The sequence below is a fragment of the Geotrypetes seraphini genome, chromosome 5 (assembly GCF_902459505.1).
Source record: "Geotrypetes seraphini chromosome 5, aGeoSer1.1, whole genome shotgun sequence".
NCBI classification, from domain to species: domain Eukaryota; kingdom Metazoa; phylum Chordata; class Amphibia; order Gymnophiona; family Dermophiidae; genus Geotrypetes; species Geotrypetes seraphini.
The window spans coordinates 224,625,339-224,652,500 of record NC_047088.1 but is presented as its reverse complement, the minus strand read 5'-3'; the positions used below and the strand labels follow the sequence as shown (position 1 = coordinate 224,652,500).

At 42.6% G+C, this 27,162-nt stretch overlaps 2 protein-coding genes across 10 annotated transcripts in view; one reads left to right on the top strand and one right to left on the bottom strand.

Annotated features, from left to right (window-relative positions):
- ORC4 (origin recognition complex subunit 4) overlaps nt 1-25,392 on the bottom strand; it is a 115,465-nt gene extending 90,073 nt beyond the window's left edge. The window contains exons 1-2 of one of the 6 annotated variants that reach the window (XM_033947321.1): nt 25,226-25,392; nt 5,253-5,330 (exon numbers count right to left, since the gene is read on the bottom strand). In XM_033947321.1, the coding sequence (XP_033803212.1) occupies nt 5,253-5,309 (57 nt within the window). In that variant the 5' untranslated portion in view covers nt 5,310-5,330; nt 25,226-25,392. Of the gene's footprint in view, nt 1-5,252; nt 5,331-23,419; nt 23,673-25,117 lie in introns of those variants that run through there. The other 5 variants (XM_033947326.1, XM_033947323.1, XM_033947324.1 and 2 more) reach the window with 5 other exon arrangements.
- MBD5 (methyl-CpG binding domain protein 5) overlaps nt 25,373-27,162 on the top strand; it is a 271,962-nt gene continuing 270,172 nt past the window's right edge. For 2 of the 4 annotated variants that reach the window (XM_033947320.1, XM_033947316.1), the window contains exon 1: nt 25,374-25,740. The gene's annotated coding sequence lies outside the window, so the exon portion shown is untranslated. Of the gene's footprint in view, nt 25,741-27,162 lie in introns of all 4 variants that reach the window. The other 2 variants (XM_033947317.1, XM_033947319.1) reach the window with 2 other exon arrangements.

The window sequence follows — 27,162 nt, the reverse complement described above, 5'->3', positions numbered from 1 at the left end:
ATATTGAATTATTTATGGTATATTTATATTTAATTATATATATAATATCATTATCCATACTTAAATTGCTCAGATTTATTATTATTATTTAACAATTTTTTATTTTAATATTTAGTAATTGAATTATTTAAATAATTATGATTGGAGAGGTTAGGATGATGGGAGAGGTATCAATTTAATTTTAATTTTTATGTATTATTCTAGTAACATTATAATATTATGTTTAGTTGGAAGGTATTTATTGAGTCATAATAGATTAATAAGACATATTTGTACAATTATGTAAAACAACAATTATATAAAAGAGTAATTAATCAATAGAATATCTATAATCTATCTAAATACAGATGAACTATATAAATTAAATAAGTTCTATATCTAGATATAAGGTTAAAACACAGTAATTTGTAGGATATTATGGTATAACAATTTGTTTATTTTAGAATTTATTCAATATTGTAATTTGTATATTTTAGTGCTCCCTGCTGGAACCCTTGAAAAAGCCATTGTAGGCGAAACGGGTCCCGTCGGGCAGTATTGCTTGGAGCAAGAATGTTTAATGAAGAATTCTCAATAAAGAAATGAGAAGAAAGATACAAGTTGGTCTGTTCTTCCATTTTATACCTTTTCCTGCTGAGTGAGGATTTGTTTGGTTGGAAGTTATTCTATTTACCTCACCTTTCTATCTTCAAGTTTTTGCATTACAGTGCTAGGGAACTCGCCCAAGGGGAAAGAGAAAAGGAAACCCCCTGTTCCTGTAATAACATCTCTGCTTAATCTTAGATACAGTAGAAGAGGTCCTGAGACAGACACCGGCAATATCCAAGCAGAAATCAAGCGAATCACAAAAAAATCCACACAAGGAGGGTAGTATGGACTCCTGTTTATCTTAACAGAACCCAGATTATCAAGGTATGAACCTAATATGTTGTTATGTTGTGGATACATCTGTCACCATCTCCAAGGAGCTGCCATCGAGCCCAGCACCTGCAGATAATGCCAGGCCATGGGGCTTGGAAGAGGTGAGATTCTAGATCTGCATCCCGAGTTTCTGTTTGTGTGGCTCAATAAGACAAACAAGGCCCTGTGCTACATCAAAGCGGATGCCCAGATATTTTAAGCATTGGGTCAGCTGCAGTTGACTTTTGCAGAAGCTATCTAGCCTAGGTCCTGTAAGAGGCTCACCACTTGCTGAATCATGCGCTCGCTGTCCTCCAGAGAGGGGGCTCTGGTCAGCCAATCATCTTAAGTAAGGATGCATTTGGACACCCATCCTGAACAGGTGAGCCGCTACAACCACCATCACCTTGGTAAAGGTGTGAGGTGCCATGGCCAAATCGAACAGGAGCACCACAAACTGGAAGTTTCACTGGAGAATGTGAAATCTCAGATATCTCCTGTGAGCTGGAAAGATGGGGATGTAAACATATATCTCTGTCAAATCCAGAGAGGCAAGGAATTCTCCCGGGACCACTGTTGCTATGATGGAGAAGCCCATTTCCATGCAAAAGCAGGGGACCTGTAGGGACTTGTTTAAAGACTTCAAATACAGAATGGGCCTCCAATCTTCTGTGCCTTTCTTTGGCACTATTAAGTATAGAGTGTATCTACCCGAGTCCAATTCTTCTTCGGGAACTTTTCAATGGTGTGAATGGCTAAGATGTGTTGCACTGTCACTCTGACTATGGCCTCCTCCAGTCATCTTGCAGGAGAGTCGAGGAACAGATCCAGAGGGGGCCACAAAAACTTGATCCCGTGTCCCTCTGTGATAATTTAATTAATCCAGTGGTCAGATGAACTCCATTTTTCCCAGAATACCTACAGCTGCCACCCAATATGAGGAAGAGAAACAGCCATCATCCTGGTGTCACACTGCTTCTTGAAGGCTGAGTCACCACTGGAACCCATGGGCTGCTGGTGCCTGTAATGGCCAAATCTGTCTTAACCCCTGAAAGGACCTCCAAGTGGAGTAACTGGAGGAAAATTGGCAGGATTTTCTGGAGGTACAAAAAATTGTCACTGCCACTGGGAGCCAGTGTGACGAGATGGGAGAAGGATCCCCTTTAGATGGAGCAGATGCACCCGAAAGCAGCGCAGCACTTCCTAGTCCAGTTAAATAGGCTTTCCATATGAAGCTAACAAAATCGGAGAAGCCTTGCATCGGGGGACCTGAGACTCCTTGCACAACTCCAGACTGGGAAAGAGGAGACATATCTGTCACCATGCACTTGTGTTTTGCCCCATTGCTGCTCAGATCAGCTGAGCAGGATCTTTCCCTTAGACCAGGATTTCAGGAGTTCCAAGGCCTTGGAGGACTGATTGACTGGGGGGGGGGGGCTGAGCCTGGTCCTCCCGCTCCTTCATCCCACAGCACTTGGAACACAGTTGTTCCTCAACTGGCAACTGCACAAAAAAATGCAGGATCTGGGACTAGAAAGGCCTGAGGCATCCAAGAGTGGCAGGCCCCCAGCAAAAATGAGCTGTTTTGAGGCATAAAAAAATTGAAGTTTAAAATAGATTTCTAAAAATCTAAGATGGCCACCGTCAAGAAAATCATGCCAAAAATGGGTCATTGGAACAAGAATAAAATTTTTTTAAAATAATGTGTTTTAGGGATTTAGCAGAGGGGGAACCTAAGTCTAGTGTCAGAAACTGTGAAAATTTTTTACAAGACACCCCCACCCCTAAAGTTCCCCATAGGAAATAATGGGAGTACTCACTGTGACTTCTGGTGCCTGCCTTCCTAAATCAACCTGTCTGTAGGGAAAGAATTTCTGCCTCAGAAATTGTCAAACCTCGAAGGAATTCTTCTAGCTGCTGGTGGAACCAACCCGACTTCCACCCCTGAGATTCCTCACGCAGTAACAGGGGGAGAAACTAAGCAGCCAGTTCTTACTCAGGGGCCACACAGCCTGCACTCAAGACTGATAAAATCAGTAGGCAACCTGCTCCTGAAGGGACACAAAGCAGGCTAGCTCCACTAGTACTCAAAGAGATTGGCCTAAGAACAGCAGTTCATACATGCAGAACTGCATCCCTTTCCCAGCAGAGTAGGCCACAGATGGGGACCTCCGAGTACTGAAGCCACAAAGCAATCCAAAAATCTGATGGAAAAATATCCAAAAATAAAAAGAAGAGCAGAGCAGGAGCAATCAGAACACACCTTCTGAGTTCACTTACAGAAGGAAAAACTGAGGAGGGAGCTGTTCTACAACTGCAGAAGGGGAGGAGTTCAAGATCTTAAAGTGATACCCTTCTGCAGTTTTGCGGGAAGTGGGAATCAACAGCTAAAGTATGGACTCTTGCATATCTGCAACAGAACAAGCAATTACTGGCACCAATTAGAATTTACTTGCATCACTTTAAGCATATTCTATAAAGTGGTGCATGTAAATTCTAGCATACAGATCTGAAAAAGGGGTGTGGCCTTAGGAGGAGCATGGGCAAGTTAAGAATAATAATTTTTTTTTTGTATACCAGAAAGGTTCAAAGCAGTTCACAACAAAGAAAAAAATACATACAATCCATGTAAGTAAAAAAGACATAATAGTACAGTCAATTAAGAACATAAGAATTTGCCTCCGCTGGGTCAGACCAGAGGTCCATCGTGCCTAGCAGTCCGCACCCGTGGCGGCCCATCAGGTCCATTACCCGTCAGGTTATCTTGATTTAGCCCTATAGCCCCCTTGTTTTTATCTATACTCTTTCCATACTCTTATCTACCCCTATCTGTATCCCTCAATCCCCCTATCCTTCAGGAATCCATCCAATCCCTCTTTGAATCCCCGTAGCGTGCTCTGCCCGACCACTTCCTCCGGGAGCGCATTCCTCGTGTCCACAACTCTCTGTGTGAAGAAGAACCTCCTGACATTGGTTCTAAACTTGTCCCCTTCCAGTTTCTCTGAGTGCCCTCTTGTGCTTGTGGTTCCCCATAGTTTGAATAATCTATCCTTGTCTACCTTCTCCAAGTTAGGCGTGCTGTTATAAAATACATCTAATCCCCGCACAACTTAGGTGCAGGTATTTAGGCCTGGTTTTCATTGGCATAAATGCCTAGCCTAAAATATTGGTTGCGAAGAAAGGCACCATGCGCAATTCTATAAACCGTGCCTAATTGTGCTAAGAACAGAGAGAGCGAGACCAGAAGGCTTTGAGCATGCGCAAATGCTCAAAGCTAGTCCAGCCCAGCCCAGACCAGAAGAAGGAGGATCTCCGACGCACCGCCCAGCCACGCCAGAAGAGGTAGGATCTTCGGGCACCGGCACTAGTGCCAAGTCGGGTAAAGGGTGTCATTGACTGCTCGGGAGGGGGGAAAGTAGGATCGCGGTGGAGGAGGGGCAACGCGAGCGGGGGGGGATTTCGGTTCGCAGGGGGGGGAAGCTGGATCGCGGGGAGGGGGTTTGGAACAGCGTCGGATTCCTCAAGGGGGGGGGGAGAATGGAGCAACGCTGGTAGCCTCGTGGGGGTGGGGGGGTGGAGGGAGGGAGGTGGTGGAACCAATCAAAGCAGTTTCCCTTATTTCCTATGGGGAAACTTGCTTTGAAATACGAGCAATTTGGTTTACGAGCATGCTTCTGGAACGAATTATGCTCGTAAACCAAGGTTCCACTGTATATCCTTGGGAAATTTCATTTATTTGGATTTATTAACTGCCTTTTTCATAATAGTTTCATCCAGTGGGTTTCAATACACTGTATAGTAAAATCAGGTAATCTTAAGTATTTACCCTATCTGTCCAAGCAAGTAGATAATGACATGGGGACAAATTTGTCCCTGTCCCAGCAGAATCTCTCCCCATCCCCGTCCCATCACCACAAGCTCTGTCTTCATCTGCACAAGCCTCTAATACTTTTGATTTTAAAGTGTTCAAGGCCTGTACAGATGAGGACAGAACTTACAAGGATGGGGCAGGGATGGAGATAGATCTCCTGGGGATGGGGACAAATTTGTCCCCGTGCCATTCTATGACAGCAGGCTCATGATCTGTTGTATTCTATACATAAGTGCCTATTTTTGAGCATAAATGCTATTCTGCGCATAAAGAAGGTTTATTAAAATCATCCCCTTTTTCTTCTGCATCTCTCAATCCTAAATTTTCATTTTCACTATTTTAAAAATTTGTTATGTGGTTTGTTTTGTGACCCACTCTGTACAATGTTTCATTCAAAGGCGATAATAGAAACATTTATAAAAAGGTTTATGCTTGGTTTACAATACACTGAAATCTGTCCTTTAAAACACAATGATCTTACCTGAGAAACGCAATGTCCAAGAGGCAAGCTGCTTTCCTTGATCTTTCGTTTGCTCATTGTAATTTGACACCTTCCAAACTGAAGGAAAGAAACAGAAAAGCAGTAAAAACCTTTGCTTATGATTTCATGCACGTGGTAACAAATGGATAAAATGTGCAGTTGGAAATGGGAAGACACACTTAATTTTGTTCAGAATGCATGTAAAAATACAATATATGAATCTCTGGAACCATATAGAACCCTTGTATATCAAATGAAATAATATTTTAATCTTTCTAGTTTTGTGTATCATATTGTTTAAGAACATAAAAGTTGTCATTATGTGTTATCGGACCAAAATAAATAAATAAATAAATTTAAAAAAAAGACCATCCAGCCAATCCAGTTCACAAATACCTGGCAGAATGCCAAAAAGTAGAAAGATTCCATGCTACTTAACCCAGGGATAAGCAATGTGCCCTCCCCCTACAGGTCTACCTTAATGGTTTATGGACTATTCCTCCATGCTACTTAACCCAAAGGATAAGCAATGTGCCCCCCCCCCAGGTCTACCTTAATTGTTTATGGACTATTCCTCCAAAACGTTGCCCAAACTTAAGCACAGCTACATTAATTGTAGAGAATGACACGGGGACCGTTTACCACGGGTCACCGCAGGAATGGGGACAAGACCTTTTACCGCCCCGCGGGAGTGGTGAAAAGTCTTACTCCTGTGGTTAAAAAAAAAAAAATTGCGCCTGTGTCAGACTCGGCATCTTCTCCTCTTGCATCTATTTTACCTTCAGGAGCCAGCCATGCCACGATGAAGACACAAGGAACCTAAAACCAAAGCCTGAGACCAATGTGATTTGAAGAATAAAATTACCAGACAACAAAAAGAAAAAAAATAAGTGATTAGAATATTTTAGATTTACATTACATTACATTAGAGATTTCTATTCCGCCACTACCTTGCGGTTCAAGGCAGATTATAAAAGAGTTATAGAAGGAGGGGAGCCATAGCCGCGAGTTTTAGAGCTCGATCAGAGCAACAGAAGGAGCCGGGGAGAAGAGAGGAGAGAAGAGCAAGGGAGGCAGTACAGGCGAGCAGCGAGCCAGGGCAGAGGAGAGCAGCGAGCTAGGGGCAGGCGAGAGGAAGCTCCGCCACCCCCACCGCGTCAGCAACATCTCAGCCTGAACTCCCCCTTAAAAGGAGGGGAGCCGCGGCCGCGAGTTTTAGAGCCTGATCAGAGCAACAGAAGGAGCTGAAGAGAGGAGAGGAGAGAAGAGCAAGGGAGGCAGTACAGGTGAGCAGCGAGCCAGGGCAGAGGAGAGCAGCGAGCCAGGGGCAGGCGAGAGGAAGCTCCGCCCATCCCACCACGTCATCAACATCTCAGCCCAGACTCCCCCTTAAAAGAGGGGGAGCCAACGGCGCGCGGCAAAGGCGCTCACCTTAGCAAGAGCGCCTTTGCGAGGGGTCTTGAGAAGGGCCGAGCAAAGACAGCCAAGGACTCCAGAACACCAGAAAACAACAGTAAGGTAAGGAAGAAGCGGGCACACGCGCAAGGAGAGCACACAAAGAGAACACACACAAAAGACAGGCAAGGATAAAGAGGCATCATGCTCCTGAGACAAGAAAGAGGTAGGCCCAAGAGAGGACAGCACTAACTTACAAGCAAAAAGCGGCAGACGAAGTAGGCAAGAAAGAGCCAAGAACAAGAGAGAGCACACATACGCACGCAAAAGCAAAAGGAGAGAGCACCTAATGGACTAAAGGGAAATGGAAGCAGCAGGAACTCAGAGGAGCTTCCCAGTGTACTGCGCGGAGTGTCATATGTACGACTACCTCATATCCGACCCATGGTCAAACCCATGTGGAGTACCACAAGGATCACCATTATCACCCATATTATTTAACCTCTTCATAGCATCCCTAGGCATAACCCTAGACGCCCTAAACACAGTATCATTCAGCTACGCGGATGACATAACTATCCTCCTCCCCTTTAACATTCAAGACCCATTATCCACAAACCACCTGAAAATAATAATGGAAACGGTAGAAAAATGGATGTCAAGTCATAAACTAAAACTGAACTCGGAAAAAACTAAATTCCTACTACTAGAGAAGGAAAAAAAAACATCTCTCACAGAACTAGTACTAAATACAATCAAGTACCCAATGCAAAGTACACTCAAGATCCTGGGAATACAACTAGACAGAAACTGCACAATGCAGTCTCAAATCCACAAAATCATCCAAAGAGCTTTCTTCACAATACGTAACCTAAGAAAAATAAGAAAATTCTTCAACAAAGATCAATACAAGATAGTAGTACAATCCCTAGTACTAAGTATTGTAGATTACTGTAACAGCCTATACCTATCATGCCCAAACTACATGATAAAACAATTACAGACAGTTCAGAACACAGCCCTCAGAATCATCTACTCACTCGGCAAATATGACCACATCACCAAAGCATACCTAGACTCACACTGGCTACCAATAAAAGCAAGATCCCAGTTCAAATTCTATTGTCTACTATACAAAGTAATACATGGAACAGCCCCCAGCTACCTAAACAACAGACTACACCGTAACCTCTCACACAGACTAAGGAGAACTCAGAGCCTATTCACTCACCCCCCTCTCAAAGGAACACGACGAAAGAAACTATACGACAGCCTTTTAGCGACACAGGCAGCAAAGATCGATACTACCATCACCAATCTACTGACCAAATCTACAGACATTAAAGTATTCCGAAAAGAAATCAAAACTCATCTCTTCAAAAAACACTTCCCATCATCATAACCTCACAAAAGTATTAGAAAATGTTCTCACGACCACCTCCATCACCACCACCAGCAACACCCTGAATCCGAACAGTATTATCTCTATTCGTCTAAACAACCTATCACTATCTACTACCTGCTATCAATTTCTCCTGGAAAAGTCCAGACTAACAATTGTAACTGGACACACTCTTGATTACATGTACTGCAATGCTACTGGAAATGTCCAGTCCTCTTACTTGTAATCCGCTTAGAACCGCAAGGCACAAGCGGAATAGAAATCACTAATGTAATGTAATGTAATGTAATGTATGCGGTCGGTGTCAGGAACTGGAAAGCCTGAAGAAGGAAGTCGGTCGACTACAGTGCAGGGTTCGGGAGCTGGAGGGACTCCACATCTCGAAGACCCGTTCAAGACAGCTGAGGACCCCACAAGAGAGAGCCACATAGAGGAGCAAGTAAGGGAGCTTGAGAGATTCATCGAGGAGGCCTACAGGAGGGTGGAAGAACAGGATCATCAGCGCTGGAACAAGGAAGCTACGCCCACACGAGATGGAAGACAGGAACCAACAGATGGAAGACATGAACCAACAGACCCCAAGATGAAGGACCTCATGGAAGAATCGAGTATGCAGAGGAGGCAAAGACCCTGAAGGAGAAGTACTGAACCACACCGAGGATACAGACTTGAGACCTGTGAGGAAAAAGGGGAAATCTGCAATCATAGTGGGAGACTTAATCCTGACAGAAGTGGACAGTCACGTAGCAGGAGGGAGAGAAGACCGGCTAGTGACCTGTCTCCCAGAAGCAAGAACGAAGGACAACACCGACAGAATCGAGAGGATTCTGGAAGGAGCAGAGACGGAAGAGACGGTAGCGATAATCCACGTTGGAACAAATGATGTCAACAGGAGAAATTACAGCAGGACTACGCTAACAGAACAGTTCAAGATCCTGGGAAGGAAACTGAAGCTGAGGACACAGAAGATACCATTCTCAGAGATCCTCCCAGTACTGAGGGCAGACGTGAAGAGGCAGACAACAACAATCAATAAACGCATGGCTGAGTAGATGGTGCGAAGAAGAGGGATTCCCCTTTGTGAGGAACTGGACAATTTTTTTGGGGAAGAACAAGCTCTTCAGGAGGGACAGACTACACCTGAGCACGGCAGAAACGAGACTGCTAGCGAACAACGTCGAGAGGAATAGAGCACGCTTTAAACTAAGAAAAAGGGGAAAGTCGGTGTGTCTCCTGCAGATTTGGTTGGATTTCTCTTTGTTGCTTTAGAGTGGCTAGGAGGCCATCGTATAATTTTTTCCGTTTAACTTCTTTGATGGGGGGGAGGGTGTGAATGGGTGTGTGTTTTTCTATGTCTGGTTGAGGTAGTTTGGATGAGGCGGTTGTTCAGGTAGGTTGGGCTGTCTCCGTTTATAGTTTAAAATAGTATACAGTAGAATTTAAATATGCACAGTAGATTTGAAATATGTATCATGCTAGAGCTGGTATTAGACATAACTGAGGACTGCAAAGTCCAGGCTGTGCTTCTTTAGCTTCCAGCTGGCAGTTGCACTCCCCTTACATTATTCTTGCCATATGTGACTAAAGTATTCTGTTAGCTTGATTTTTCTATGTAGCATTCTGTAGTAATTTGGTTTGTTCAGTTTTCATGATAATGGACGGGATAATTGTGAAGGGGAGGGGAGATGGGTTTTGTTGAACCTTGCTGTTTTATTTGTGTTTATAAAATGACAATTGTTAGAGGAGAAGCTTCCGCCCACACACACGCGACTGTAGGGCGGCACAGGCAGGCTTCACCGGCATCAGTTTCTTTTCTAAACGCCGCAAAGGTAAGGGGGAGGGAGATAGATTTGGACGGAGGTAGGGAGGGAAGGGGCCGCGTGTGCGATCGGTGACCACGCGCCTTCCCTCCCTCAGCGAAGGTAAGGGTGAGGGAGGGAGATTCCCGGGCCACTGAAGGGCGATGAGGTGGCGAGAGGGAAGGTGGATGCTGTGGGGACGGGGCGGTGAAAGGGACGGTGGGTTCGGCGATGGGGCGGTTAAGGGGACAGCGGGTTCCGGACGGTGAAGGAGATGGTGGTCCGGTGACGGGGACAGATTTTTTTTCCCCAGTGTCATTCTCTAATTAATTGCTTTTACCATATTCTCTAGCAGTGACTTAGAGCTTAACATTGAGTGAAAATATATTTTTCCTATTTGCTTTAAATGTATTACTACTATGCAATTTTTACGGCAATGTCCTAGTTTTTAAAAAATTATTTTTGAAATAGTAAAAAAATGGCTTTATGCTTACCTATTCTGCTCCACTCAGGATTTTATAGACCTCTTACCAAATGCTGCCCAATTTGAACTGATTCACCAATTCAATTTGGCTGAATTGATTCAAATAGCTTTGCTTTGGAAAAAAAAAAAAAATTAAATAAATAGCAGACTCACTGATTCAAGCCTGCTCTTGGGCTTTCCCTCTGCTGGAGTCCTTCCCAATTGGCTTCTGAAGATGGCTTTCACCATGAGATTTCACATGCACAGTCACCGGATGCATGATTGGGAACCATTTAGGTGGCCATAGTTCAGTCTCGATTAGTCGGCCTGATTTTCATAGAGGCCCTGTGTCACTTATGATTTTAGGTAATTTTCTAAGTGCTGGAGTTCTCCACACTTTATTGTAGTCTACGCAGTCAGAAGCTTTGCTATATAGCCCCCTACCATCGACTGCCCATTTTGCTGTATTTTTTACTCAAGCATATGATTGTAAACTGTCACCGCATTAATTGTAGCCATATTTGCCAGCGTGTGAAATTTAATTGTCCTGTAGTTGTCAGTCCTGGGGGGTCACCATTTTGGTACAGGTATGAACAGTGATTCCCAGCAATTGGTTGGCCATGTTTTCCTCCTAAATCTGTTGCTGTAGCACCTTTTGTGTTTTGATGCACTTAGATTGGGATACCATCAATATCAGATGGCTGGTCTGGTGGTAAGCTCTAATCACTGTGATGTCTTCAATTAACTTCTATAGCCTTGCTTCAGTGTCTGTTTTCCAGTTCATTTTCCCCAATGCTATCCCTTGACTATTCGGTTAACATGGGTGGCTTTTCTCTGGCAAAGGTCCAGCTGGCCTCTGGCTTAGACTTTCCATCACTTCGCATCATGATGCATATTCAATAAAGGCTGATTAACACCTCCGTATATGATACACTGATTCCAACATGTTTTGATTCTGTTTTCTAATAATATCTTTTAGATATCGCTCCTTGTGTTGCTGAACGGGATGCTGAAACACCCGGTCAGATATAGCTTCACTTGTGGGTCAGTTTGTGTCAAGTGGCCCATGGGCAGCAATTTCAGAAAATCAATGGAATTTTAAGGGATAGGGTATGATTTCAATAGATCCTGAGTTGGAGGGGGCCCCTTATTGGGCCACCATGATGTATTTGGAAATGTTTGCGAAGACACCCCAAAAAATGGGACCTTTATGACATGGATTTATTCTCATTTTTGTTCAATGGCCGATATGACTCCTGTTATGGTTTATTCTAATTCTATACCTTCGGAAAGCCTTGAACTTCATGGCTTTCTTCATCTACTAAAGTGCCGCATCACTTATTACGGTCTCAATGTCATTCCGTATCTATCCAGGCTCTCTATCTCCAGTATCAAGACAGGCAGATCAGATCTGTTGTCTAGTTATCCAATAGACCAATGGAATATGGGGAGGTTTCTAACCTTCCTGGTCTCTAACCTTCCTCTTGCGCAGTATTACATTACATTGACTTTGCATGTCAAAGTCTGTGGTCACCTCCACAACTAGTCCTGGTTTAGTCCTTGTAAGCAAAACTGCTGATTTCCATCCTATGCAATTGTAGTATTTTGATTTTGAAACTTGCCATTTGGAGGACTGAATGGATGGGCAACGTTCATGGTGGTGGTTCCCTTAAGCTTTGTCACATACTGATTCTGGTGAAATGACATTCAATGGCACTTCCCATACACCTTGTGCAGTTTATATTGGCGTTTCTGTGGCTGAGCTGACTCATTCCTTCTTGCAGTTATGGGTTGCACATCATACATTTTAGTCCAGAACAATGGGCCAGGATGTGGAGCGTCTTATATTGTATAGAGTTTTGTCACTGATCGTGCTTCTCTCCTCGACATGTCCATAAAGGAAGGTAAGTTTGACTTTTGCAGCAGTTCAGCAATAACCCCTATGTACGCCATGAGGTGTCTCTTGGTAGATAATACCTGGGATCCCTCTGATCAGCTTCAAATGCCCACTCCAAGGAAAAGGATCACCTGCTCATCTCCACTTGCGATCGTTGAATGACATTCCCCTCGTCAGAACTCATTGGCCTGCCCTATCTATTACCTGCTTGTATAACATTTTATCATTAGATTCATCATTATGCCCTAGAAGGTAGATGGACGTCATCCTCATAATTTTACCGCTAAGTGGGAGATATATATAGATATAGATAGTACTGCCCTCTCTAAAACCTCTGGCATATCCACAATTTGTATATGATAGGAGGCTTGCACCAGAAGATGTATGAGGAGAGACTTGAAGCCCTGAATATGTATACCCTAGAGCATAGGTGTCAAAGTCGGTCCTCGAGGGCCAGAATCCAGTCGGGTTTTCAGGATTTCCCCAATGAATCTGCATGAGATCTATTTGCATGCACTGCTTTCAATGCATATTCATTGGGGAAATCCAGAAAACCCGACTGGATTCCGGCCCTCGAGGAGGGACTTTGACACCCCTGCCCTAGAGGAAAGGAGGGACAGGGGGGATATGATTCAGACGTTCAAATACTTGAAGAGTACTAATGTAGAACAAAATCTTTTCCAGAGAAAGGAAAATGGTAAAACCAGAGGACATAATTTGAGGTTGAGGGGTGGTAGGTTCAAGAGCAATGTTAGGAAATTCTACTTTACGGAGAGGGTGATGGATGCCTGGAATGCGCTCACGAGAGAGGTGGTGGAGAAGAAAATGGTGACGGAGTTCAAAGAAGCTTGGGATGAACACAGAGGATCTAGAATCAGAAAATAATATTAAATATTGAATTAAGGCCAGTACTGGGCAGACTTGCACGGTATGTATATGGCTGTTTGGGGGAGGATGGGCTGGGGAGGGCTTCAATGGCTGGAGTAGGTTTTGAAGGAGATTTTGGCAGTTGGAACCCAAGCACAGTACTGGTAGAGCTTTGGATTCTTGCCCAGAAACAGCTAAGAAGAAAAAATTTTAATTGAATCAGGTTGGGCAGACTGGATGGACCATTCGGGTCTTTAGCTGCCGTCATCTACTATGTTACCAGGTATCATAGATGACTCAGCGGGGCACCCCTAGTTTCTTCACTAGACCCAATCTGTGGCCTTGGTTGAATTATGCGATGCATTGGATCTCCTAGTATGAGAGGGCGAAGTGGTTCTCTTCCCACTTTTGAGCTACGACTTCGTAGAGGCCATTGACTGGCTTCAGTAACAACAATCAGCCTTTCTTTTGGAAGCTTCACACGTAGCATGTCCTGTATATTTCATGGGGTGCAAAGGTGGTACGGATCGCTTGCCAGACCACAGGAGGGCTAGTTTGCCAACGAGTCACATGGCTGAGAGTTCAAGGCATAATGGGGTCCAGATAGGAATACCCATGCGCTGGTATTCACCATACATTTGTGAAATGGTGGGACCTCTCCCACAGCGCTGAGTTACTGATAAGAGGCTTCGTAGATGTGAGAAATTTGCCAGAATATACGCAGACACATTTTGGGTGTTGTTCTGCTTAATCCTTTAAGTGCAGACAGGTGAACCGAGTCCACACAATATTGCTTAATCCTTTAAGTGCAAACAGGTAAGCTGATGGAAGGATGAGTCCACACAGTATACAAGTGAAGCCCAAGGGAGGAGTGCAGAGGATGGCCCGGGGGGGGGAGGGGGGGGGGCGGTTAGGTGCTCATCACCCATTACGCAATTGCTAGTGTTATTTAAGAAGCCGCAGCATAGGGGCCTAGGGTACAGGTGGGGACTCTCAGAAAGTAACGAGTCACTGCCTTGAGTTATGGCAGGAATGGTGACCCCAGGGGGGGGCCACGAGATGAGCGGAGGAGGGTCCATGTAGGAGGAAGGGGAGTAGGATTTGTGCCACTCTAAAGTGAGAACTCCTACCCCTTGATGGCAAATGAGAAACCCCTCTTGGATGGAGGGGCATGTCCCAGAAGTGAACAGCAGTACCCACTCATTTGAACAGCACAAGAGGGCATGAGCAGTCAACAGGGCCTGAGAAGCTTGGACGGTGGCTTGGGCCAAGTGGGAGGAGAGCACGGCTTGAACAGCAGTGCCTACTCATATACAATCAGCAACATTTTTGAAATGATTAATATAAATGGCAACGGCCAGAGTTTTCCCCCGCTTAGTCTGATGGTATGACCTCCCAGGTCTAGATTAGGACAGCTAATAGTCCGGGTAGAAATTAGTGATAGATAAGAAGTTATTGCTAGTGCTAAGAATTGTTATGCCTATTGAGGAATGTGTGCTAGTGATAACTACTGTATTGCTTATTGTTATGTAACCATGCTGCTGCCTACAATAAACTTCTCTTAGCGGAAAATTCACCATGGACCCGACTGCATTTGTTTTTCTTTGGGGTTGGTTTTTTTTTTTTTTGGGGGGGGGGATCGGGAAGGGGCAAGATCAGGGCGACCCAGCTGAGGCCTCCCCAATTTTGTGGATATTGGTAGTCCATCTTAAATAAGATGCTGTGAATATAAATAGATCTTTCACAAGTATTTTTTTTTTTTAATTAAGACTACTCTGTAGGACTAGATATTTTCAGTATGATCATTTTAAATTTTAGTTTCAAGCTCACATCTTGACCCAGTTAAACTATTTCAATATTCTATATATAGGTTGTGCCAGGAAATGTATCAAGTTACAAACCCTTCAAAATATACTTCAGCTAGATTATGTCATGTTAATAAATTTGAGACGATTACTCCACTGGTAGAATATCATGCTATTTTGAAGATATTTGGTCTTTAGATCACTTTAGGGTCAAGCTCTGGAATGAGAGGGGGTAGGATGAAGTTAAGAGGTGATAGGCTCAGGAGTAATCTAAGGAAATACTTTTGTTTTATAGAAAGGGTGGTAGATGCGTAGAATAGTCTCCCGGTGGAGGTGGCAGAGACTGATTTCAAGAAAGCCTGGGATAGTCATGTGGGATCTCTTAGAGAGAGGAAGAGAATGGTCACAGCAGATGGGCAGACTGGATAAGCCAAATGGCCTTTATCTGCCATCATGTTTCTATGTTACTAAACTCCTCTGTGCAAGTCAATTAGTTTTCTGAAACTATGCAGATAAGCCATCTTCAACTCCTGCAATGTCAGGAACTCTGTTTAGACTGCCACAATCAGAAACACCTTTCAAAAACTTGTTCACATCCTTGAGGGGCAACGTGGAATGGAAGGAGCCTCCCTTTTTTGGCACTATGAAGTAGATGGAATAGCTACCTGAACCTTCTTCCCCTTACGGCACCAGGACCACCGCTCCCATGGCCCTAAGCATGGCCAGAACTGTTTCCTGTTTGCAAGGAGCACAGCAGGGGACTCCAAGAAACAATTGGAATAAGCCAATTCTAATTTGTAGCCATCTAGAATAGTGCCTAAAAACCACTGATCTGTGGTAATTTTGGCCCACTCCTTGAGGAAGACGGACAGCCATATACCAATCCACACATCCGAGGATTGAACTGGCAGACCATCATCGTGAAGAGAGAAGTCTACAAATATACAAATATTTGGTTTATATTTATAATATGAGAAGCATCATACGAGTGGGCTGGGTGAAGGCTAATTTATTAAGAACATAAGAATTGCCGCTGCTGGGTCAGACCAGTGGTCCATCGTGCCCAGCAGTCCGCTCACGCGGCGGCCCTTAGGTCAAAGACCAGTGCCCTAACTGAGACTAGCTTTACCTGCATACATTCTGGTTCAGCAGGAACTTGTCTAACTTTGTCTTGAATCCCTGGAGGGTGTTTTCCCCTATTACAGCCTCCGGAAGAGCATTCTAGTTTTCTACCACTCTCTGGGTGAAGAAGAACTTCCTTACGTTTGTACGGAATCTATTCCCTTTTAACTTTAGAGAGTGCCCTCTTCTCTCTACCTTGGAGAGGGTGAACAACCTGTCTTTGTCTACTAAGTCTATTCCCTTCATTATCTTGAATATTTTGATCATGTCCTCTCTTAGTCTCCTCTTTTCAAGGGAGAAGAGGCCCAGTTTCTCTAATTTCTTACTGTACGGCAACTCCTCCAGCCCCTTAACCATTTTAGTCGCTCTTCTCTCAACTCTTTCGAGTAGTACTGTGTCCTTCTTCATGTACGACGACCAGTGCTGGATGCAGTATTCCAGTTGAGGGCATACCATGGCTCGGTACAGTGGCATGATAACCTTCTCCGATCTGTTCATGATCCCCTTCTTAATCATTCCTAGCATTCTGTTCACCATTTTTCGCCTCAGAAGTACCACCTAGCACTCATACAAATTCATTATGTCAGGTTTTATGTACTACTTCCTCACTGGAGCTTCCATACTTTGCTATTAAATTTATAAATACTTTTTTTCCATCTATTCAGTGGTCGGTTACAGTGGCGTTAAGCTTTCGAAATAGATATGGTGCCTTGATAAAACCCCTTCGGGTGAAATATGTTGGCGGTATAAATCCCTGAAAGCATGACCACAAGTTTTAAGCTAAGTATTTAAACTATTTATACACTAAGGTGGAAAAAAGTATTTATAAATCTAATAGAAAAGTATGAAAGATCCAGTGAGGAAGTAGTACATAAAGCTCAACACAATGAATTTGTATGAGTGCTAGGTGGTACTTCTGAGGATCTATAAATGTTGTATTATTTACTGTGAAGAGAGTTAGGAGGGGTAAGAGCTGCTACATAGCACCAGGGAAATGAAACACAGCAAAACCTGAATTCAAAGAATTCATATTCCGTAACTCCCTAACGTCTGCATACAACCTGCTCCTTGGAGATCTAATCCTGCATCTTGAGGACAAAACCTTCAAACAAGCAGAAAACCTCTTCTCTTCCTTAGAAGCCCTCTCCTACAAAATCCTAGATCCCCAAACCACACATGAAAAGGGACATCAACTCGACATAGCAGTCTTCATATCACAACAACTCACTCAGAGAATCACACTGCAAACGGAATCTGGACGCATTCCCTCTGGTCAGACAACTATAAATACACAATTTCAATATCAACTGGGCACATAGAAAATCTAGACAAAAAAACAAAACAAAACAAAAAAACAACAAAACACCACAGCATAACCTATGAAACATGTCAAAAGATTCTGGAATACAGACACCCTGATCCCAGAAGGGAACCCCAAAGAGTTCATAACCCACTGGAGCACACTAAGCAATAACTGCAGACCATGTGCAAGATGTAGGCACTGTTTATTACAATATTAATGCAGTATGGTAAATATACCACCTTATTACCAACCAGTGGACCCAACACGTCCGTGTTTCGGACAACACCTTCCTCAGGCGATAGCGACGCAGTGCTGCACTGTACTTTGGAGCCGGAACGGCATTTGTTTGATTTGGTCAATACGGTTTGTATATACCTTATCCACCACGGACCCCTGAGGAAGGTGTTGTCTGAACACGGACCGTGTTGGGTCCACTGGTTGGTAATAAGGTGGTATATTTACCATACTGCATTAATATTGTAATAAACAGTGCCTACATCTTGCACATGGTCAGCAGTTTTTGCTTGCTGTTTGTTTACTGCAGATTCCGTTGGATTTTCTTTTCGTGCACACTAAGCAATACCATCCTAGACAATATGACGCAACTCCAATCAACAACAACAAAAAAAAGAATCTGCAGGCACTCAGATAAATGGTTTGACAATGAACTACACTTCTCCTTCAATATTCACGGGGGTTAGGGGCAGCGCCGGCCCACAAATATTGAAAATTCGCTAATAACTTTTGGGCCGTCTTCCCACCGGCATCCCGGACCTCCCTGGAGCTTACCTAGTGGTCTAGTGGGATTTCAGGCAGGAGCGATTTTCCTATGCTCCTGCCCCGTGCAGATCATTCATACAAACGGCTGCCGTGAGTTCCCATAGTCTCTCGAGACTACGACGGGAACTCACCACAGCCATTTTGTATGAGTGATATGCACGGGGCAGGAGCGTAGGAATATCACTCCTGCCCCGAAAGCCCACTAACCCACCAGGTAAGCTCCAGGATGCAGCGTTTTGTTAAAAAAAAAAAAAATTGCAAATAACCAAATCCGCGGATACTGAAACTGCGGATTTGAAGGGAGAAGTGTATTCCAACTCAAAAGACAAAGTAGGCAACTCGAAAGAGCATGGAGAAGAAACCACCAAGAACACACAAAAACAGCCTGGAGAAAACTAAACAATACAAGAATAAACTAAAAGAAAAAAGAAAAACTTTCTACACAAACCAGATAGACTTAGAAATTCAAGATACTAAAAATTATTCAAATTAATAAAGGAGCTCACAGATACCAAACCCTATCTGGCTACTAACAATGCCTCCCTCCCCCCCCCCAACTGCCTCTCAACTTGCATAATTCTTTAGAAACAAAACCACAATAGCTAGGGATACCTTTAATGGAACCCCAACCCAACTGGATGAGATCACTACCCCCCCCCCCACCCGAGAAAGAGTCATGTGCAGCGAACAGAATCTTGTCCCAACTTTCCAAAAATTCAATGGTCCAACAGAAACAAACTATACAATAAATACAGTCATGCAGCATGCAACTACTGCCCCCCATACCTGTTAAGATCCTCAAGCCTGAAATTCTGCACCCACCTCACAAAATGGGTACAGTCCATGTTCACTAAAGGCCTTTTCTCACAAGATCTCAGTGAAATCATCATCACCCCCATCTTGAAAGGCCCAAAGGGAGCAACGGATCTACATTCCAATTACAGACCTATAGCCTCCATACATCAAACTCATGGAAGGCCTAGTGGCAAAACCTTTTACGGACTACTTAGAACTCTACAACATACTCCACCCCTCCCAATCAGGCTTCAGTACCAACTACAGCACAGAGACACTACTAGGCTTTCTCCTGGACTCAGCCTGACAACATTAGAGCAAAGGCAAAAAAATGCTAATCATACAATTATATCTCATCGCAGCATTTGATCTGGTAGATCACCACATACTACTATAAATATTGGAGACAATAGGAATCACAGGCAGGGTACACACATGGTTCCAAGAATTCCTTCAATCCAGAAACTATAGGGTAAAAACAAAGAAAGAAAAATCAGAATCCTGGTACAACCCCTGTGGTATGCCCCATGGATCCCCACTGTCCAACAGTCTTCAATCTATATATTGACTCACTAGTCACTTGCTTAGACTGACTAAACATAACATCATACAGCTATGCAGACATCACCATCCTCCTTCCCTTCAACCAACTGACCCCCACAGCAATAAACACCAGAAACACTAAAACAGTAAAAACACTAGAAACACTAAAACAATGGATGAAAAACCACAAACTAAAGCTAAACCCAGACAAAACAAAGTTCCTACTTCTCAAAATCGACAGAACCCCTATCATAATGAATCTTGAAATAAACTCCATCTCATACCCCATACAACCCCAACTAAAAATACTAAGGGCGACAATAGACAGAGACTGTACCATGCAACTACATATCACAAAACAGTCCAGAAAGCCTTCGCAGCCATGCGTAACCTAAGACAAATCTGAAAATTAATTCAGACTCCTGGTCCAGGCACTAATACTAAGCCTACTAGACCAGTGTTTTTCAACCTTTTTTGGGCAAAGGCACACTTGTTTCATGAAAAAAAATCACGAGGCACATCACCATTAGAAAATGTTAAAAAATTTAACTCTGTGCCTATATTGACTATATATAAAGTAATTCTCTTGAATAGGAATCAAATAAACACAAAGAAAGTATTTTATAATGCTGCCACCGCCAACAACACCGTTGGCGGCGGTGGCACTCAAGTGGCTAAAGAGCCGCAGTTTGCCGGCCTAGAGACAACACTGGAGGGTGGCCAGCTGTGCACCCCCTTGGGACGTAAACCCGGGGTGGGGCACACCGCCCCCCCCTGGTATGCCACTATCTGTACCTCACTCCCTCCCTATGACCAAAAATTCTCCTTTCTTCTTTTCCCCGTGTACACAACCATTTCTTTTCCTCCCTTCCTCTCTCCAAAGTCCATGCCTTCTGTGTCCAAACACTCATTCCCTCCCCTACCTCAGCATCTCTTTCCCTCCCTTCCTCTCTCCCAAGTTCATGCCTTGTGTCCAAAACGCACTCCCTCCCCCCTTTTGTGTTCCGTGTTTGCCTCCCAGCCCATCTTTGCAACTTTCTCAGCAAAACGAAGCTCAAGCCGCGAGGCTTGTCTTCTGCTTCCTGCCTGCCCTGCCGCGCACAAATAGCCGAACGGAAGTATTCTCCGACGTCAGCGCTGATGTCGGAGGGCAGGCTTTGCTTAAGCCCTCCCTCCGACGTCAGCGCTGACATCGGGGAACGCTTGCGATCGGCTATATGTTAGCTGCAGGGCAGGCAGGAACAGAAGACGAGCCTCGCGGCTCGAGATGTATTGAACTCCGCGGGTCCCCCGTCCAGCTCTCTCCTGTCCACGTGGGGCGGACCGAAACCTCTCCCTAGACTTGTGGTACTGCTCTGATGGCGGCCCTGACCGTACAGCACACCAGGCAACATCTCGCGGCACACTAGTGTGCCGCGGAACAGCGGTTGAAAAACACTGTACTAAACTACTGAAAATCATATACCTACCCTGCCCCGCCTCCAAGATAAAAACTTCAAACAGTGCAAAACACAGCCCTCGGACTGATTTATTCACTGAAGAAATTCGACCATATCACCACTGAATATCAAGACACACACTGGCTACCTATACAAGCATGAATACTTTTTAAATTCTACTGCATGCTCTTCAAAATTCTACATGTCAATGGTCCATCCTACCTGAACACTCGCCTAACTCGGAACAACTCTTCCAGACCTAGGAGAACTCAGACACCCTTCAACCACCCCAATGAAAGGCATTCAGCGTAAAAAAAAATACACAATGGTCTATTCACCATGCAAGCAGCGAAACTAGACAGCCACATCTCCAATTTACTGATCTCGGCAACAAACTACAAAACCTTCAGGGGGGAAATAAAAACCAGGTTGTTCACAAAATATGTCAAGACAAACTCCTGATACAACCAATATCCTCAGGCCATCACCAGACTCTAAATGTTCAAACCAATAGCTTCCCTGTAATCTTCTAGATATGACCAGATTCTCTTCTTTTTGTAATACGCCTAGAACCGCAAGGTAGAACAAAATCTTTTCCAGAGAAAGGAAAATAGTAAAACCAGAGAGCATAATTTGAGGCTGAGGGGTGGTAGATTCAAGAGCAATGTTAGGAAATTCTACTTTACGGAGAAGGTAATGGATGCCTGGAATGCGCTCCCAAGAGAGGTGGTGGAGAAGAAAACAGTGATGGAGTTCAAAGAAACGTGGGATAAACACAGAGGATCTAGAATCAGAAAATAATAGTAAATATTGAACTAAGGCCAGTACTGGGCAGACTTGCACGGTATGTATTTGTATATGGCCTTTTGTTTGAGGATGGGCTGGGGAGAGCTTCAATGGCTGGGAGGGTGTAGATGGGCTAGAGTGAGATTTGACAGAGACTTCGGCAGTTGGAACCCAAGCACAGTACCGGGTAGGGCTTTGGATTCTTGCCCAGAAATAGCTAAGAAGAAAAAATTTAAATTGAATCAGGTTGGGTAGCCTGGATGGACCATTCGGGTCTTTATCTGCTGTCATTTATTATGTTACTATATTTCTTTCACCATTAGGGCTTTATGGATACCTCAATGGATGTTGGTGGCTGGCATGACATCCAGAAATTGGTGCTGATCTTGCAAAAACTCCAATACAATAGGTACACTATTGTATTTCATATACGAATGTCAATCTACTCATGACTTTTGAATGTGTGTCTGGAAAATTACATATATCCACAGTACTTCACATTGAAGGGACACTATCCTTGAAGATTATAATTTTTAGTTCTTTAGCTCTGAAAATATCTCTGGACCAAGATGATTTGAGATTATTATTTATCCTCTTGGCAATTACCATAAAAACAGCTCTGTCTAATTAGAAAAGAGAAATTCTGTGCTCAACATTCACTTCTGGTGGCATTCAGTTCTACAAATCCACAAATTTGAATTATCCTTGGCTGATAAGCTGTGAACCTCCCAACATGTATTAAAAATCTGGTCTAGTCTTTTTTTTTTTAATTCTTTATTCATTTTTACAACTTACAACAAGTGTAATCTGAAATAACATTTAAACTTACAAACATCACTTGAATTTCTGTTACAATCATCTTAAACTAATAAAAATGATCCCCCCTTCCCATATCATATATAATCACATATATCATATAATATATTTTTTTCTACTAATCCAAACAATTAATATAAGAACAGAATCCCTCCCACCCCCACCCTCTCTTTTGCACTTGCACAATTAAGGGAAAAATGCTATTACTCGTTACAATAATCTGTTAATGGTCCCCAAACATCCTTGAATTTATTAAAATGTCCTCTTTGTATGGCTAATATTTTTTCCATCTTATATATATATATATATGACACAAAGAGTTCCACCAGAAATTAAAGTTTAATCTACTCCAATTAAATGTAATTTGTTGAATGGCGACTCTAGTCATAATTATCAAGAGCTTATTATTTTTTGAGGATATTTGACTCTTTACCCTCATTGACATGTCAAATAAAATAGTATCATATGATAGGGCCACCGGATTCTCCAATAAACTATTTATTTGGCCTCATATTGATTTCCAGAAATCCAAAATAAAAGGACAATAGAATAATAAATGATCTAAAGTCCCTGCTTTGAGATGACAATGCCAACATCTATCAGACTTAGAGCTATCTTAATTTATGTAAACGAACAGAAAAAACCAAGTTTGTCTCATAGATGCAGACATTGTATATCTCATCCTCCAAGTCCAAATTTATAGGGTCTAGTCTTGATAAATACAAGTAGAACTTGATTATCCGGACTAATTGCAGGAGTAGTCCATATAATCAAAAATTCAGATAATAGATGACATACTAGTACACATACTGTATATAATAAAATAAAAAGGTTTTACATGAATACAGAGATCTTTATTGAAAAGAGTGTCACACAGAACAACTTGCACTCACAAATATAAATATTTAAAATAAATAAATAATTAGGAACTTAGATGTTCTACATTAGGACTTACAATAGTTTAGTTGAAAATAAGTTTTGATGACATTTAACGTAAACAGTTGTTTTCATCTTTGTTATCCAGAGCACAGGTAAACTTCAATATGAGTGCAGAGGTTTTTTTAATGTCCAATATTGTTGATGTTCTCACTCCATACTTATTGTCTAACTTGCAATCCGAATCTTCATTCCTCAAACACTGAAAAATGTTTATCATGGTAACGTGGAATGTTGCTACTCCTTAGGTTTTGGCCAGGTACTAGGGTCCTGGATTGGCCACCATCAGAACAGGCTGTTGTGTTTGATGGACCATTGGTCTGACCCAATAAAGCTATTCTTATGTTCTTATGGAAAAATAACACAAATCTCTTTCTTTTTGACATTTTTAATCAAATATTTGTGCATCAAATACAATTGTGAAAGGAAAACAGACAAAATGAACAGGGTGTGTACATGCATCTCATGTTGCTCTACGATTGACAAGCGACAAGTGTAGGCAGCACAGTAGACAAGCACTGGCACAGTAACTTATAATTATGAATTTGAAACCAGTACTAATTGGTAATCATAATTACTGTAGTTGCCGAGTCACAAAATACAAGTACAGATAACCGAACATCCAAATAATCTAATCTTCCATTTGTCAGTCGCACAAACCAATACAAGCTCAAGGCGACAGATTAGAGAGGAAGTGGGAAATTAGTAGGGGATGGGGGCATGGAGAAGCAAAAGGAAGGACCTAGAAGCAGGGGGTGCTATATAGAAGCTGAAACAGTTAATTGCAAAGAGGTTTTTTTCTGAATATGATGTAGTTTGTCTCTTTCCTGATTGCTTCTGGTAGGTCATTCCAGGTTTTTACACCCGGATAAATTAGCATAAAATGGAAAATTCACTAGTAGTGGAGGTATTTTGTGGACAGCAGGTTTAGTTGGATTCTGTTAAGGATTCTTTTTGATGTTGACCAAACAGTAGAGAATAATTGGATGAGAGGGGCTACTGAGTTTCCATATAGAATCTGGTGTAGGATACATGACGTTTTGAAAATTATTTGGGATGATATTGGGAGCCAGATAATCAAGTTTCTACTGTATATGTCTGTGATTATATATTTAGCAACTTATGTATATTTACATATTTGAATAGCTATGTTGTATATTAATTGTCTAATTTGCATTGTTATGCCTATGTACTGTATTGTTCTTCTATTATTTAGTTCTATATCTTAAGTTTATAGAATCTTTTTTATAAATCAAAAAAATTTCAAGAGCAAAAAATAAAAAGAAGACCTACCAGAGCCATTTTGTAGGTTCAACGTATATGGATTCTTATTTTTATATTCCTACCGTTTAAAAAGGTACCGTATAGTTTGGAGAAAACTCATCACACACTACAGATACAGACTTGTGGCCAACTAAAGACTTTTTTTTATGTTGCGGAAAGTAGACATCACAAGGAGCAAATCTCTCTGAAAACACGTCAACCAGTTAAAAATACTGCCTTGAAAATTTTCAGGAGGAATAACAGGACCACGTTAAAAGAAAAGTGACCTAAATCACATACAGTATTACCATATTTTATCTGATCAACTGGCGCATATTCAAGCATATACTGTATTAGGAACCATGCAAGACAGGAAGCACATATACATATAACGGCATGTTATGGTAGATAAAGTAATCAGCAGCTACTTCTTCCTTTAACCATGCACACTCACACACAAATGCAACGAACCACAACTCCTTTTCCCGCGTGCAATGCCGCTTTGCCTCCAGGTCCCAAACCTCGAGCGAAAACAAAGCAACCCAACGTCACAAGGACTCACGCGATGCCCTTTAGAAGCGTCCCTTCCATGCCTCCTGGGAGGTGGAAACACAGCCCGCGCAGCGTCTGCAACCCAAACCAACGGATCACTTCCTGTTTCCGGCCTCAGTGCATGCCGGTTCCCCCTCCTTTTTTGCCTCCGCCTCCCGTCAGTGACATGCGCAGTGATAAAACTCCCATCTTTCTCTTAAACAGCCTGAGAGCCCCTTTAGCAGCTGAGGAGAAATTTTTATTTTTATTTTTAAAGGGACAGAACACCTTTTCCCCTGCCTCTTGCCGTGAATTTTGCGGCAGCTTTGCGGTCCGGTTTTTCGTGGGATGGCAGGGCTGGAGAATCTCTAGCTGCGCCGGAGAGAAAGAGAGAGCGAAAGCCTCTTAGCAACAGAATCCCTCTGCCTGCTTGGCCCTGGCTGGAGTCATTTCACTGGAGAGCCAGTTCACAGCCCCCTTTATTACCCTTTGTGTTTCTCTACTTAGAGAAGAGGAAAAAAAAAAGTGTGTCGGGTAAATAGGGAGGTAAGTGGCCCAAGGCATTCTCTCGCTCGGGTTCTTACTCTTTGCCAGAATACGCAGCGCTGCCCAAGGCTTTTCGAAGTCTGCGCTTGCTGCGTTTTGCGAATACTTTTTATTTATTTACTAGGACGGCTGGTAAAGTGTTGCTGCCTGCAGACAAAATACGTACTTAGCTGTGTTTACCCAGAAAAAAAATCCCCTGCAAATAGGTGATGGAAAGCATATAAGCGAATGTTTTTAAACAGATATAAACATAGATATGATATCAATGAAATGCACTTATTTGTTTGCTGGCCGTTTGTATATCTGTCATAGTCAGTATATCTGTATTAATTTTGTTTGCTGAATTCTGTCCTGTCTGTTTAGGGTGTTTTGTGGTTTTTTGGGTTTTTTTTTTTTTCAGTATGGACATGTCTCAGGAATAGGAGGTATCCTAATTTTATCAAAATTTCCGTGGCAAGTTTCTTAAAAGATTAGGTGATAGAAAAGGTAGTGTTTGTTAAGGGAATAGGTCTTGTATACTGCCTTTTTGTGGTTACACATTCAAAGTGGTTTACATATATATACAGGCACTTATTTTGTACATGGGACAACAGAGGATTAAGTGACTTGTCTGGACAGGATCACAAGGAGCAGTATTGGGATTTGATCCCACAACCTCAGTGTGCTGTGGCAGTAGCTGTACAACTAGGCCACTCCTAACGTCAATGAGTGTTACTATACTCAAAAGGCCACAACAACAAGTTAAAATGTCTAAAAGGTATAAAATAAACTTTCACCTTGTGTCATTATTTTCTGTTTGTCTTAATTTTTGTGGTATGCTTTCACGTTAACGATGATACCAATATTAACTAAACCATGCATATTTGCTGTAGCTTATCCCGAGTTCCTCTGCTGTGTTAGATCTGCATGTGACAAGTGGCTACCAGTGATGTTCAGGAAATTTCATGTCAGTTTAGCTCTGATGAGCTCCTGCTTTTAAAAGGAGATCTTATAAGTTTATCTACCAAAATGGGAAAGTACAAAGGAGGATGACAAGAACTGTCTTGGATCAGAGGTGATATAAGCTGTTATTGTCTATGGCTATGAGTGAGGAGTGACTGGTCAGAATGGATGGGTTAGTTGGTTTTGATCTTTCTGCTATCATCTGCTGTGTGTAAAGTCCTGAACTATGAAAGCACTGCTGTGTTGACAATACCTTCAGCTGATTAACATTTTTTTTGATACGCTATTTGGACATAAGGAAAAATGAATGGTCCAATTGATGATTGTAGAAAGCATTCAGACAGACAGACATGTTGCTAAATTTAGATTGTAGGAGAACCCAGTAAAAGAGAGAGAAGGACTGAAATATTTAAGAATATAAATCCAGACTTCAAAGTTTCCAAGTTTAATTAGTGTTTGATATATCGCTCAATTAGTAAC